The sequence below is a fragment of the Diabrotica undecimpunctata genome, chromosome 7, assembly GCF_040954645.1.
Source record: "Diabrotica undecimpunctata isolate CICGRU chromosome 7, icDiaUnde3, whole genome shotgun sequence".
NCBI classification, from domain to species: Eukaryota; Metazoa; Arthropoda; class Insecta; order Coleoptera; family Chrysomelidae; genus Diabrotica; species Diabrotica undecimpunctata.
The window spans coordinates 13,131,159-13,147,560 of NC_092809.1; the positions used below are offsets into that span (position 1 = coordinate 13,131,159).

Genomic DNA, 16,402 nt, shown 5'->3' on the forward strand with positions numbered 1-16,402 from the left:
AAGTGTGGGCTTTTTAGAATTGTTAAGTAATTATAAGTGTTACAAAGATGAGTAAGATTTATAAAAGTTTGTTTGTAATTGAATAGGACTTGTGTACCCGGATATAGATTCAGTATTCTGTCTACCATTCTCAAGACATACAGAAGGGACGACAGTGACAAGTATAGAGGCATAGTTGTGGCAAATTCAGTCGGTAGAATATACGGAAAAGTGATTAAAGGTAGAATAAAAATTAATACAAAGTTATAGAAGCCGAAGAATAGGCCGTGCAGGTAAGTCAACTATTACCATTTATTCTGCCTTACACAGATTATTGAAAAGAAAATTGTCGTTAACCAGGAAGTACATTTACTGTATGTTGACTTGAGAAGAGACTAAGCGCGAACATTTCTGACTGCGGAATTGTGATTGGAGGGTGGAGCGGACGATATTTTCTTTATGAAAGGTCTCTATGTCGAAGGTAATCGGATGCCGTCATTCCTTTGAGACAATTTGACATTTTTTCAATTTCTATGGCTTCTCAGATAATTCTTGGTTTATAGAAGCGGATAGGGCTATAGTTCTGGAGTTTTTAAAATCAATATTGTGACCTGTATGAAGATGGTGTTGACCTATATCTGAAATTGAATCGGAATTGCTAACGGAATGGAATGTTTATAAATCCTTTTTTGGATTGTACAATTTGTTTGAAAAAAAAAAGAATATCTGTTGGTACCGAAGACCATCTAGCCTTCATCGACCTAGAAAAGGCGTATGATACAGTTTCAAGACTTTAATTTTGGCAAGCTTTACAACAACTCGGCATTAGTCCATATCTTTTAGGAATAATCACAGAAGTATACAGGGATAACACTACTTACCTAAAAATTGGAAATAGACTATCAGAGCCAATAAAAATAACTAAAGGACTAAGACAAGGATGCAGTATGTCACTCTTACTGTTTAATTTATATATTGAGGCAGCCCTCCAACATTGGAAAAACCACTGTCAGGGAATGGGAATCCCCATAGGAAATGACGTACTGTTCTCCCTGAACTTTACGGATGACCAAGTCGTCCTAGCTCAAGATTCTTATGATCTAGAATTTATGATAAAGCGTCTATACAGAGAATATGTAAAATGGGGGTTACAAAGTCAGCATGAAGAAAACGGAATATTTAGTTATCAATTCAGATGCAAGTTTTGAAGTGTTGATAGAGAAGGACGTGGAAATCAAACAAGTGGAAAAATTTAAATATTTGGGTGCATTCATTGATAAGAACGGCTTGGGAGAAACCGAAATTAAACATCGAATTAATCAGGGACGTAAAATTGTAGGATGTCTGAACTCCTTATGGTGGGATGGCAACATTTCCAAAAGGAACAAAAACAGAATAGGGCAAACCATGGTTGAATCAGTTCCTTGTTATGAGTCTGAAGTAAGGACAATTAATGCAGACCTGAAGAGAAGATTGTTCGCAGTTGAAATGGATTATTTGAGAAGAAGAGCTAGAACATTAAGGCTGAAAAGGAAGACCAACGAACCTATAAAAAATAACATGAATGCTACAGAAACGGTCATTGACAGAATAGAAAGAAAAGGTTTAAAATGGTTTGGACACCTACTGAGAATGCCTGACGAACGTTGGCCCCAAAAATTTCACAGATGACATGGAAGCCCCCTAAAAGAAGAAAAAGAGGTTAACCTCCACCTTCATGGAATGAAGGAATTAGAAGAGCGATGGAATCGAGAGGTTTGGAGGAGGAGCATGCCTTGGACCGGGAGGATTGGCGGAGGAGAGCGGAAGTTTTTTTTGGGTAGTAAATATTGTCTTTATTCCTCTTGATTTGAGAATTTTGTTGATTTTGTCAGTGACACCTTTGATGTAAAGAAGAAAAGAGCTTTAAAGAGCTCGGCGGGTCTACTTGACAAGGCGTACAATCTACTACAAAGGTAACAATCTTCTACAAAGGCGTATTGATCTGGAGACAAGGGTATTAATGACTGAATTCATTTGTGAAGGTGGATGACGGGAGTTGGCATGCAAGTAACGATTGGTACGGGTGGGTTTTGGATAAACAGAGTGATGAAAACCTTAAGATTGTTTTTTTTACGATAACGTCGAGAAACGGTAGAGATTAATCAGTTTCCACCTCCATCGTGAACTGGATGCTAGGATGTATTCAATTCAGATGGGTTTGAAAGATCACCAAAGCATCCCTGCAATGGGGCCGAATGACGAATCTATCGTCAACATATCGTAGCCAACGTGTGGATTTGAGCATTGATGTGGATAGTGCTCGTGTCTCGAAATCTTCAATAAAGATATTGGCAATTACTAAAGACAGTGGGAAGCCCATTGGGGCACCATTTATTTGTCTGTGGAATTGATTAAGGAAGATGAAATAAGTGTTGGACATACAATGTTTAATGAAAGATAAGTGGTCTCGCTGGATATTGTATTTAGTTTTAAAAATGTTAAGAGTTTCGTATTTAGCAATTTTTGTAAAGAGTAAAATGATATCGAAATGAAATATCTGACTGTGAGATATGATATTGTTTAAGAAGTTCGATAAAATGAAAAGAATTTTTGACGAATAATGAAGCATTTTTTTCGAGAGGTTGTACAGTTTTGCCGCGCCAACCCCCGCGCTAATCACCACTCCAATCTTCACCCAAACCACTTCACCATCGATGGTTTAAATGACCCGTCCGCTGTTCCAATAGCAGTAGTGCATTGATAAGTGATCAGTGTAGTAGTGTCTGGGGGCTCGCCGGGGCCAATAGACTTTTGAAGCCCTTAAGAAGACATCAGAGAGGATATCGAAAGCTCTGCGCAGTGATAAGCCTCTGTGATAACCCTTTATAATATTTCTTGATACATTGTATTATTTTATTGTAAAATGAACAGAAAAAAAGTTATAAGGCTGAAAAAAAAATTTGTTCAAAGATTTTTAGTTATTTTTGTTTATAACTTTTATTTTCAATTTTACGATAAAAGTAATCAAAATAAAGTAAAAAATTTAATTTTCTACAAATAATGTTTTATAAAATTTTCTGTAGGGTTGCTAATTTACGTGGACAACGGTGGCGATCCCACAAACTTGAACTTAAGTATAAACCCCCCACACATCAAAAAAATAAAATTGCGTCCTCTTAAAAATGTAATCTTAATCTCAATTTCACTTTTCAATCGACTATTACGGATATAATGCCAATAATATATTTTTATTTTATAAAAATAAATACTGACAAGACGCAATAATTATGCTCAAGCAACTAACAAAAGCATACCAAATTTATTTTTTTCATGTACTGTCTCCACTAATAATTGACGTTAGTGATCATAACATCAAACTTTCAAACTCGATACTGAATTTGGGTATTACATTAGGAATTCTAATTTTAATATTCTCTAATATTTTTAATTGTGAAACATGATAAACGGTCAGTTTTTTCAACACTAACCTTAATATAAAAATGGAATGAATACTTTTCTATACAAGATCGTTGCCTCTACCACTCCTTACAAAAAGTTATTTTGTATTTAGATTACGTTGAAAGATAAATGTGTCGGTTATCATGAGACTGGTGATGTAGAAAACTGTTGAATTTAAAATTTTTTATTATTAAAAACAGGTACTATAAACTTGTCGATTACTGCTTTATTGATCTATTTCTTTAATCAGTTAGGTATTAGAAATTCTAATTTTATTGTCATAAAAATTTAGCTGCTGTGTATTTTAAAATCTAATGTAAGGCTATTCCCGTTCAGACAAAATTATTTTATATCATGTGTATGGTATTATTAAATAATATCAGTGCTAATTTGGAACTTTGTCTGTCTTCCATCTTGGATAGTTTTTGTTCTGTTACTTATATTAAGTTTTTTACAATACTGTTCTTTGAACATTTGTACCCTCTAGATGATTGATTGGAGGTTACACAAAGAACGGTACTAGGCTCGGGCTTCAGTCTGGTAGAGGTATCTTGGTCGGGGTTCTTGTTACAGCTCAAATATCACGGATCAATTAAAGAAATACTTACAACACAAAGATAAGAAGTTAGAAGAGAAGATAAGAGATAAGAGAAGAAAAGTTATTTGGGCACCACCCTATTTTTAGAGGAACAGGGAAACCTTAAGGCACATAGAAAAGGATGACGAGAAAGGTAAGGTACAGCTAGAGAACTCACGCGAGAATAAAGTAAACCGTGAGAGAAAAGGTATCGGAATTATGCGGTACACTCCTAATATTTCGACACATATACTCAAAATATACGATCAAACAAATAATAATATAATTCAATAAAAAATGCCTGGAAGAGAAACACAAAAATATAAATTCAAATTATATAAAAAAATATAAAAGAAATAAAAAGCAAATAGTTCTTTAAAAAAATTATATTTAGGTATATTTGAAAGTAAATGTACTTTACCAAATTTTATTGAACAGTTAAATGGCATGATTATTGCGTAACTGATTATTAATTACAAACAAAAAATATCTCTTTGAAAAATAGCTATAAATAATTTAGTATCCTCAAGAATTAGAAAAAGGCAAGGAACATTATAATTATATCTACGTCAATATTTGGCAAGCAAGTGAACTTTATGCCTTGAGGATACCTAAACATGAAGTTACTAGGTTTTTGATCGTGATCACTTCAAATCTAAGAATAGAATTTATCAGAAATATAATCTACATATAAAATAAATTGTACGTTATTTATACGTATATATTATCCTGTATTTTTATACTCAGTCAAACTAAACCTCCATAAATAAGAAGGTACACTGAACTGGAGTCATAAATCAACTCCTAAAGATTTCGTTATCACAGTTTAGTCAATAAAACTTATACTCACGAAACAGGTGTATTCAGTTAATGGTATTACGCCCTCAATAAGGCACTTGACTTCGTTCCGTACAACAGGTAGTTGGGATGACACGCCCACAATAAATTGCGGTCTTCCTAACGTAATCCCTTAGATTGTCTTAGGCCGACGAAAAGAGGCAGCTAGACCGGAGTAGTACAGGTAGTTGAGATAAAATGAAGATGACTGATGATCGAGGTGAACGAACGTAGCGGTGAATGTTTGAATAGTGTACACGTATTAACGGTGTAAACTATGAACGGTGTAGAATATGAACGGTGTAGAATATGAATCGGTGTAAAATCTGAACGGTGTAGAATCTGAACGTCGTAGAATCTGAACGGCAAACAGAAGTGACTTCAATTGGAAGACGTCTGTTTGACAAAAGAGAAAATAATTAATATAAGACACACTGTGTAAAGATAAATAAGGGTGAATTGAAAATCCACCTACCGCCGATTGTCGAAGATAAGACCGCTTGCCACAGGAACCAACTTGGAAATGAACATCGGATTGTGAACTTAGAAGGGCTTAGACAAGCGAAGGTTGAAAATAGGGAGGGGATATTGGCTGAAGGATGCCACGCGAAATTGACATTAAATAGCCGGGCTACTGGGGTTCATTTTCATAGCTTTTACCAATGGAAAGTAAACTTTCTACGAAAAACAACTCTTCTGTTTTTCTGAGAAGGTAGCTCGGAGATTTCACAATAGGTCATTTTTCCTTTGTTATTAGGAAAGATTTTTATGTACCAAAACAAGATAAAAAGAAGAAGGAGCATTTGGCGAAGTTATTTCTTTGTTAAAAAAAAGGCGTAACGAATCGCTCGGTAGTGTCGGTTATTTGAGGAAGATATGCAGGCATGGGCGGCGTGAAAATAATTTACTAAAGGGAATAATTTAAAGAAATTATGAACATGCTTCACATTTTATATAATATCTTTTACAAAACTGACTTCTGTTTTTTCTAACTTAAAACTGAACGTTCATAAATTAAGCTATTTATCTCACTTCCAACTTACTATGCTGCATATCTTGTGTAGAATAAACTGATGATGTGTATAAATTAATTCACGGAACGTCTTCAATAAAAGGATGAAGTAGCTGATATCCTCTTTTAATTCTCCAATATTTGACCGAGAACCCTCCACTATCATAGTGAACTACATATTTGAAAGATTGTATATTTGCTATGCCACGTAATTATTAATTACCCTGTAGAATTCCACATTCCATTCCACATATTTTGAAGAATATAATTGCCTACATTTTTTCCTTTGGATATTATATACCATAATGGAATTATCGACCGAAGCCGCACTAAAAACTCACCCTGTATAGATTATATTCACAAAGTTTCAAAAGTTAAGCATTATCCCTCGTATTTACGATTTTTACACTTACATAAATCCGTATCCTTATCACATGTTTAATAGGCCTTGTTCATATAAAATACACCATTTTTGGTTTTTATATTATTTAAATACCCATTTAATTGATCTGGTTTTGCCAAGGTGTAAACATTTGAACAATTTAATCTGGTAAAATTTGCGAAAACGTGATTTATAATAAATCATAGCCTATTTCGTTTTTATCAGTATCTTTAAGTGCGATCTATGTCCATTTTCTGTTAGGTTTCTTTTTGTAAAATGTTTTTCATAAGTTTTTCTCCTCTTGTATTTCTTGTGTCGAATCCGAAATTTCCAATCTTATTTTCAGTATCTTCAAGCTTTCTTCCAATTTTATCGTTAAAATTTCTTTTTTTTTTAAGGTCTTCGTAAAACGTATTAATTTCATCATCAGGTGCTTTTTAAGTTAGAGCGCAAACCTGCACAATCTTTCTTCTGGTTCGTGAATTTAGTTTTAATATCCTGTATGTAACTAGATCTAAAATTATATTTATTTAAAAATTTGAACTTTTTTCGAACAAATGTAGCCTCTAAGAACATAAAAGAAATCCATGACCTCATAAACAATTCGCTTTTAACAAAAAAAAATAAATAATGTTCAATTACGTATTCTATTAATTTTAATGAGTTTAAATGTGAAGACCACACGGAAGAAAGGCGAAATGTCAATTTTTGATTATTTTTTGTTCAGAGCAGCAATATGTAGGTTTTTAGTAGTAGTTTTATGTGAGTCGTTCAAACATGGGAAAAAGACGAATCCTCATAGCTTAAAACACGTTATAAAATTCTTCGTACAGGGAAGAAAGGCGAATGGTCCTCGCGTAAATCCGAGAAAGGTGGAATGTCAGTGCTTGTCGGGACGTCGGGGGAGTACACGCCGCATTTTGTTTACTAAAAACGTTTAGTTTTCGATTAGCCTTCATTAAATAAAGTGCGTGTTATTGTGTTCTAAAATGACGGATAGTGAAAGAGATGATACGTGTCGCGAAAAAAACACTAGAAAAAGGAAAATTACAGGTCGAATAAATGAAGTAATGAAGCGGTTAAGACAACAGAGCCATGAAACAGGTGACGATTGTCAATGTAAGAGACTTAAGTGTTTCAAAACAGTAGATCAACAAAATCGATCAAACATTATAAACAATTTTAACCGTATGGGGCGTGATGAACAAAATATTTACTTGGCAGGCCTAATAACGTTAATGCCCGTAAAGCAAAGAAGAGCCCGAGATGAAGCTACATCAAGATTGCATGATGCAACGTATTCTTTTAGAGTTAGAATAACGACTGACGATAAAACTACTGACGTCCCAGTTTGTTTTAAAGCTTTTCTAAGCCTTCATGGCATTGGTCGGAAGAGGCTTGAAAATATTCAAAAAAGTTTAAAAGCTACTGGTAGTGCACCAATTGACAAACTCGGAAAAAATCCAAAAAAACACGCATTAACAAAACAACAGCTAGATGAAGTTATTGAACACATAAAGCGTTTTAAAGGAAGAGAAAGCCATTATAGTAAAAATAAAACTAAGAAAATGTACCTTCCGGATGACTTAAATATTAAGAAAATGTACACTATGTACAAATCCGATAAGGGCGCTCCTTTGTCTTACGAAACATATCGACAAATCTTTAATAAGCATTTTAACATTAGCTTCGGCTATCCGCGGAGTGATACGTGTAGTGCTTGCGATCATTTCTTGGCTGAACTTAAGGTCCTTCACAATAAACAGAATGAAACAATTGATGCCTCTGAAAAACAAAAGATAGAAGTTGAGATAAAACGAATAACTTTGTCAAATAACCTACACAAATCCAAAGCCGAAGCATTTTATGAAATAAAGAGAAGGGCAAGGAAAGCAGCAATGCAGAATGTTAACTGTGAAGCAGTATCTATGGATTTTGAAAAAAATTTATCCACTCCAAATATTCCGACCAACGACGTCTACTATAAGAGACAACTGACGCTTCACTCCTTTGATATTCATGTATTGTCAACAGGAAATGCTACATTTTATTGTTTTCCAGAAACCATAGGAGGCAAAGGTTCAAACGAAGTAGTGTCATTTCTGCACCATTTTATCTTTGTTCAGCTTGATCTGTCATTTCGTCATCTCCACATATTCTGTGATTCATGTGGCGGCCAAAATAAAAACTTCACTGTTTTCCGTTATCTTCACTATGTAGTTAATACTGCAAAAAGGTTGGACTCAATCAAAGTAACCTTCCCAATACGAGGTCATTCTTACATGGAGTGCGATCGAGATATGGGTGTGATAAACCAAAAAATTATGGCTGAACTTCCTGAGGATTGGTACACGGAAATTAGATCATGTCGAGTAAAACCAAATCCGTTCGATGTCGTAGAGGTCGATCAATCACTTATAAGAAACTGGTTACTATTCTTGGACAAAATTTACGTAACTAAACCAACATATAAATCAAGACCAATCAGAGAACTCGAAATATTGAAAGATCATCCACGCCTTTTCAAACACCGAGATTCCTATAATGGACAATGGGAGACGTCAATTATACGCAAACCATTTACAAATTCCGATGAGGTGCAACTACCCGAGAGCCAGTTTATTTTGCCACCAAAATTATATACAGGTGAGTTTGTTTTAAAAATTCCCTTCCTTTTCTCTTTTTTCATAGAGATGTTTTTTAGAGCTAAGGAAAATTTCTAAGGAAAAATTTAACGATCTGGTCCACTTGAGTCAGTTTTGCACATCTGAAAGGGCTAGATCGTTCTATAGAGGCTTACCTTACAACAAAAACAACAAAAACGTAAACAAAATGAGGAGAAAATAATAAAAGCTAGACAAATGAAGATCAGAAAAAAAATTGTTGTCATATATTTCGCTTTTTTCCCGTGTTTGTAGTGACTTGTGTTTACATAAAGCAATGTTCCTAAGTTTTGTGTTTTATTTTAAATTCCGTTGATTAAATAATACGTTACAAAATAAGTATGAAGACTACTTAAATAAAGAAGTACGCAAAATATTTAATTGTATGATGATGTTTAGGGTTTGAAAGTTAAAAATTCAATTTTCTCGAATTAACCTCTTTGTGACATTTCGCCTTTCTTCCGTGTGGTCTTCATGTAGTTCGATTTATAAAGAAATTTAAACGACCATTAGGAATAAATTTAATTAAAAGAGAGTTGAATAAAAAATTTAAATTTTACAAGTATTATACATATGACGAAATTTTATGTATATAATAAACATATTAATTTTATTCTTTAATTAGTAGATGCAGCAGATGTACAAAATTGTTTGTTAATTTTACCTTCAACCGCATCGAATCCTACAAGTTAAAGTTGAAGTTGAGAAAGAAATAGTTTAAAAATAGATTAAGTAAATATGCATAAGGGAGATTATACAAATTTTGAAAACATAAGGCTGAAGATTAGGTTTTACATTTTTTTTGAGAAATCAATAAAAAGCAGATAATTAATTGTCCTTCGCTGTTAGGCAGGATCAATGGGATTATTAAATAATCAATTTTACTAATACTTATTTATGAAATGATAAATTGATTGATAAATAGAACGTTCCAATTGTTATCAACTATAACACATGAATATAACAGTATTCAGAAAAGTATTTCAGGATTAAGCAAAATAATATTAATTCTGATATGAGCAAAATCTATGCAGGTTTATCAAAGGGAAGTGTATTAGGATCAGTCTCATACGAGTATTTCATGTATATGATTGACCTGTCGATCCTGTCATGTACATATATTATTGACCTGTCTATGACCTGTCTGGTGACCTGATTATGTTTGCAAATTAAGCAACATCTTTCTTCTTTTTTTATTTTGATTTTATCTTTGTTTCAGACCAACTACTAAGTAAAACAGAAAAACAAAGGTATGATGGATGGTTCAATAACTTAGCGCATCCCGAATGGGGGTCTGTAGGTAAGTTGTTTGTAAAAACAATTTGTATACACACACACACACACACACACTCGCTCACAAACACACACATATATACATATATATATATATATATATATATATATATATATATATATATATATATATATATATATATATATATATATATATATACATAACGAGCTGTAATGCCACTGATGCTGATGATGATGATATATATATATATATATATATATATATATATATATATATATATATATATATATATATATATATATATATATATATATATATATATGTATATATATCATCATCATCAGCATCAGTGGCATTACAGCTCGTTATGAGCAAAAGCCTTCTTCAGAACAATCTTCCATTCGCCCCTGTCTCTGGCAACTCTTCTCCATGCTTTAACTCCGATGGATTTTAGATCATCCTCTAGAGGATATATATATATATATATATATATATATATATATATATATATATATATATATATCCATCTTATTGATTGTAACGAACGTGCTCAAAGATATTTTAAATTTTAACATGCATTTTATTAAATGTACAGTGTTATCAACAATAATATTATTTTAGTATTAATTTTATTTATGTGTATAATCTTTCAATTTCTGTAAGTATTGTAAATCCAAGTGTACGTCAGTGTTTTGAAATGTTTGTTTTTTACAGTTACTCCCGATGAAGCCATCAAATAAATGGCGAAATATTGAGATTTAGAAAAAACAAAGATTTTTATTTAATAGACCACATACCCGATATTTCCAACATATTTATATATATATATATATATATATATATATATATATATATATATATATATATATATACGATTCATGTTTTTTAAGTAAGTACCGTTTTGCGATTCCGCCGCCGGAGCGCTACGGTCGGCGTTCCGCGCATGAGCGCTGGTTACCTACATCTCTTGTCTACGCACTGACACCATTACAGTCTGATTCTTCATTGTATACTTGTTTACTCCAGTGTTTAAGATGCCTCCAACAATCGTGAGTCACGCTGATTGTGAAGTACGGGCTGTTATACGATTTCTTAGTGCTAAAGGCGTAAAACCGATCAATATTCATCGTGAGATCGTTGAAGTTTACGGACAAAACATTATGAGTGATGGAATGGTAAGGAAATGGGTGAGAGCATTTAAAGATGGCCGCACAAATGTGCATGATGAAGAACGGAGTGGGCGTCCTTCGGTCGTTAATGAAAATTTGGTGCAGAAAGTGGACGAAAAGGTGAGAGAAAACAGACGCTTTACAATTTCATCATTGTCCGACTGCTTTCCTCAGTATTCTCGTAGTGTTTTGTATCGCATTGTTACCGAGAACTTGAATTACCGGAAATTATGTTCACGTTGGGTTCCAAAAATGTTGACGGATTTGCACAAAACCCAACGTTTAGGCAGTGCATTGACTTTCCTTGAGCGGTACCACAGTGAAGGTGAAGATTTTTTAGACCAAATTGTTACTGGTGACGAAACGTGGGTGGCCTACGTCACACCAGAATTGAACAACAATCCATGGAATGGCGACATTCATCATCACCCAAAAGAGTGAAGTTTAAGCAAACAATTTCTGCCCGGAAAATCATGTGAACAGTTTTTTGGGACAGAAAAGGAGTATTGCTAGTGGAGTTTCTGCCTCGTAATGAGACAATCAATGCAGCGTCTTATTGTGAGACATTGAAAAATCTGCGTCGTGCAATCCAGAACAAAAGACGTGGCAAGTTGAGTAAGGGTATCGTTTTGCTGCATGACAATGGCAGTCCACATGTGGCTAATCAGACCAAAGATCTCATCAAATCATTTAAATGGGAAACTCCAGATCATCCTCCATACAGCCCTGATCTGGCGCCCAGAGACTACCATTTGTTCCAGCACTTGAAGAAACACCTGGGCGGTCAGCGTCTTCAAGACGATAACGAAGTCAAAACATTTGTGATGCAGTGGTTAACAAGTCAGGCGGCAGAATTTTATCAGGAGGGTATTCAAAAACTGGTGCCACGTTATGACAAGTGCCTCAATATTCACGGAAATTATGTAGAAAAGTAAATTAAGGTACAGGCTTTCATGTAAAAATAAAATTATTGCCATATCTTTGCACGTCTTTTTATTGTAATAAAAAATAAGTAAAATTACTATTTGTTATACCAAAAATATTTAATAGTTAACATTATAAAATTACTTTAATTTAATAAAATATCAAATATCAAACATTTATTCAATTAAAAATTAATTCGTAAAATATTTATATTTAAGAAAAAAATGTGATTTGTAAAGTAAATATGACTTTAGTTTGAAAAAAAAAACATTATTATCATTTTAAAACTACAAAATATTCTATAAAAGATTCAGACGATGACGTAGAGTTTTATCAAATGTTTTAGAAAAGTTTTTCTAATTTTTTTTCCTTCTCGGAAAAATCGTTTGAAAATTTTTGGAAAAAAATCATGGTATAACTTACAGAAAATCGAAAGGATTCTATAAATTAGATTTTACCTCAAAAAATTACGAAAATTTTCATTTACGGAAATTTTTTTGGAAAATTTTGAGGAAAACTCTACTTGACGCTTCTCAGAATAGTAACAGAAGTGAGCATACAAATTTTCAAATCAATCGGTATAAAAATATCATAATAAAATCAGTTTGAAAATTGTTACCGAGACCTAAAATGCGCAGGCAAGTGGTACATTTGACCCCGTTTTATGGCTCTCTGTACCAACCCAGCTGTGCGCCCTTTTGGATTTAGAGTTTTTAGGGGCTAAATAATGAGCCATGAAAATGGCGGACATATTACTTATCGTTAATTTTTCCCCAAAAATTTCAATTTCACCCCTGTCCGCCACCCCTTATGTATCCACTCTCGCGTCCGCCCTTTGGGATTTCGTCTGGTTATACCAAGATCTTACTCTGGGCAAATTTTCAGCCATATTATCGATCGTTAATTTTTCTGAAAAAAATTACAACTTTATCCCTGTATAGCCACCCCCTGTACCACGAGGGGCGTCCGCCTGTAAGGCAAAGTCTTAACCCAGTTACAATGAATATATTCCAATAGAGAAATGTCATATTACTGATCAGTTCAAAATTTCGGCTCTATCTCTTGGACTATAAGGAAGCGATAAGTGGTTTGACAGCATAATAACTGCTTTTGTAGTCTAGTTTTCACAGTGATTCTAGGCAACCTATTTGGGTAGAGTTTTGAATGAATTCAGAATCCAGCAGCCCGCTGAAGTATTGGATTTTTATAATATAATTATTTGACAACCTTTTGTTGGTCAACCGCCTAGAGCGGAGTTGAGCCGAAATACATTGATTTCGTATGTTCCGTTTTAAATTCGTTCAATCTGTATATATATATATATATATATATATATATATATATATATATATATATATATATATATATATATATATGTTCGGAAAGATTTCCGCGGTTAGTACAATTAAACCTAGAGCTAAGATTAATACTATTATAAAAATTAATATTAAACTCACCAGTCGAGGGCCGAGCTTTTGACATCCTCTCTGATGTCTTCTTCAGGGCTTCCGAGGTCTCAGTCTCCCGAGCCCCCAGACACTAATACACTCACTAGTCACTTCTAGTTCACTCACTAGTTCACTAGTTATATTAATATTTTTAATATCTGGTCACGTATTCATGTACAAACAAGCAGTTATAGCCCTTTGCGATAATACAGTTGTACGCGTTCTCAATAGAATTTGTTATTCATTTGGATTCAAAAGTCTGAACGGTATTTTAAACTTATAATATTATATTTCCTAAATGCAATGAAAATACACAGTAATAATTATACTGACACAATATACAAAAAGTAGTGGGAACTGGAAATTAACAACAGTTTCTTCTTCTTCTTCGCATTGTTTTTGGGTTTCGATTGTATAATCATTTATCCAGTACATGTAAGGTTATGCTCGTCTTGCTCTAGGCAATGCACAATCAGGGAAAAATTTCTCAATGCTGCAACACTAAAAAACTTTTTTTTTCACAATTAACGTTAATCTTCAATAATTCCACTGAACAAACACTGTAAAGAGCTTTGTTTTTACAGACTTTAACTAAAAAATTACTTTTTTAAGGATGCTTAAGATAATTTGAAATAAACTTAATATTCTTTGCACAAACTAGTTCGGTGACATGGCCGCCATGGTATCCTCATGACGGCCAAGCCACAGTATATTGCTTAATAAGCAATACTGTGGCCAAGCCTCGAATCCTAACAACATTTTAAAATTGGAATTTTATTTGACGTTTCGATCAATCGATCGGCCAAGAGACTCAGATGGGCAGGGCATGTGATACGCAGTAACGACAATCGCCTTGTGAACATAAACAATGTGTTCTGGGAAAGGTCAGATGGAAGAAGGTCTGTAGGGCAGCCTAGAAAAAGGTGGAAAGATGCAGTCAAAGAAGATCTAGAGAAAATGGAAGTGCGACAATGGGAATTACTGGCACAGGGCCGACAAACATGAAAGGCAATAGTAAACGCGGCAAAGACTCACGAAGAGTTGTAGCGCCATTGATGATGATGATGATGTTTCGAAGTAGAGACGCTAGTTTTCAAACTAGTTTCCCAACAGATATATTCGTGAACATACATTTCTTTACTCTGCATAATCAGGATTATTTCAAAGATGTGCTGGTAGAGTGTCCTAACAATTAATACTCGATATATTTTATACAGTTAAGTATTTTTCTAATCGTTTCCTTTTAAATTTGGCTTTTGTTAGAACAGGTATGGTAAATTAATATACGCAACTCGACAGACAACTTTTTTAAGAGTATTTAAGGTAAAATCCAATATTTAGAAATAGATAAGGCGAAAAGCTTGGGTTCATTTGGAAAATTCGGAATTGTTTTAAACAAAAAATTAATTCTGAACAAAATAGGTCTCTTGTAATTTTTCTATAAACTTGATCGTTTTCAAGTTATAAATAATTTAAAACTGAGAAAAACGCAAAATTTCGATTACCAAGGCTCGAAAACATTAGTAAAAAACATTGTTTTTTAATTCACCAAGAACCTAAATTCAAGTTCAAATCTTGTTCATTCAAGTTCATTCATCATTTCCCGATAAGTATTTTGGGCCTATTTTATTTTATATATATATACACATCGGTTTAGAACGTCTTTCGACGTTGTCCGATACCTAAACACCATCTCTTCCTATCTTCGCAGTCGTTTGTTGTTAAATTTCTTTCGCTCATGGACTTGTTTACGCCGTGTTGCCATTCTAATCTGGGTCTTCCTCTTTTCCGTCGACCTATCGGTTGCCATTCTATTACTTTTTTGGGGAGTCTTGATGCTGGCATCCGTTGAACATGCCCATACCACCTTAATTGTTTCTTCTCTATATCTTGAGTTATATTTCCTTCTATTCCCATACGTTGTTTTATTACATCATTTCTGATTCGGTCTCGTCTGGAAATACCTAAAGATCTTCTCATTGCAACCATCTCTACTGCTTCTATTCGCTTTTTGTTCTTTTCACTAATTCTCCATGTTTCAGCGCCATAAAGAAGAGTAGTTTTAATCATGGTCTCATATATATTAAATTTCCTTCCTTTCGTTATCTCTTTACTCCACAGTATACCATTGAGACATCCTAAGACTTTCTTTGCTTGAGTGATTCGTTTATCTATTTCCCGTGTATCAGTTCCTGTATTGTCAAAGGCAACACCCAAGTAGTCATAGCTCTGACAGCAGGAAATATGTTGTCCGTTTTCGAGGTCTATGTTATCTGACTCGTTTCCAATACAAAGATATTTGGTTTTTGTTGTATTGACATTCATTCCCCAGTCGTGATATTCTTCTATCAGTTTTCTTAGCATGTACTGCATGTCTTCCCTGTCGGTCGCTAGCACTACCTGGTCATCAGCAAACTGGAGTGTATATATACATTCATTGCTAAGCTCTATACCCATCCTATGTACCTTTCTTTTCCATCTTTCCAATGCCGCTGCAACATATATCTTGAATAAGGTTGGTGAGATACAGCATCCCTGTCGCAAGCCTTTTGTAACCAGGAATTCTTCCGTTAGATATTTTCCTCTTTTTATCTGTGCCTTTGAGTCTCTATATAGTTCTTGTACAGCATTTATCAATGTGTGGTTGATGTTCGATCTTTTCAACGTTGTCCACAGTTTTGTTAAGGGGATGTTGTCATATGCTTTTTGCAGGTC

At 33.8% G+C, this 16,402-nt stretch overlaps 1 protein-coding gene across 1 annotated transcript in view; it reads left to right on the top strand.

Moving 5' to 3' along the window:
- Duox (dual oxidase) overlaps nucleotides 1-16,402 on the top strand; it is a 96,131-nt gene that overhangs the window by 11,629 nt on the left and 68,100 nt on the right. Inside the window, exon 2 of the mRNA XM_072536739.1 lies at nucleotides 10,111-10,191. Coding sequence (XP_072392840.1) covers nucleotides 10,111-10,191 — 81 coding nt within the window. The remainder of the gene's footprint in view (nucleotides 1-10,110; nucleotides 10,192-16,402) is intronic.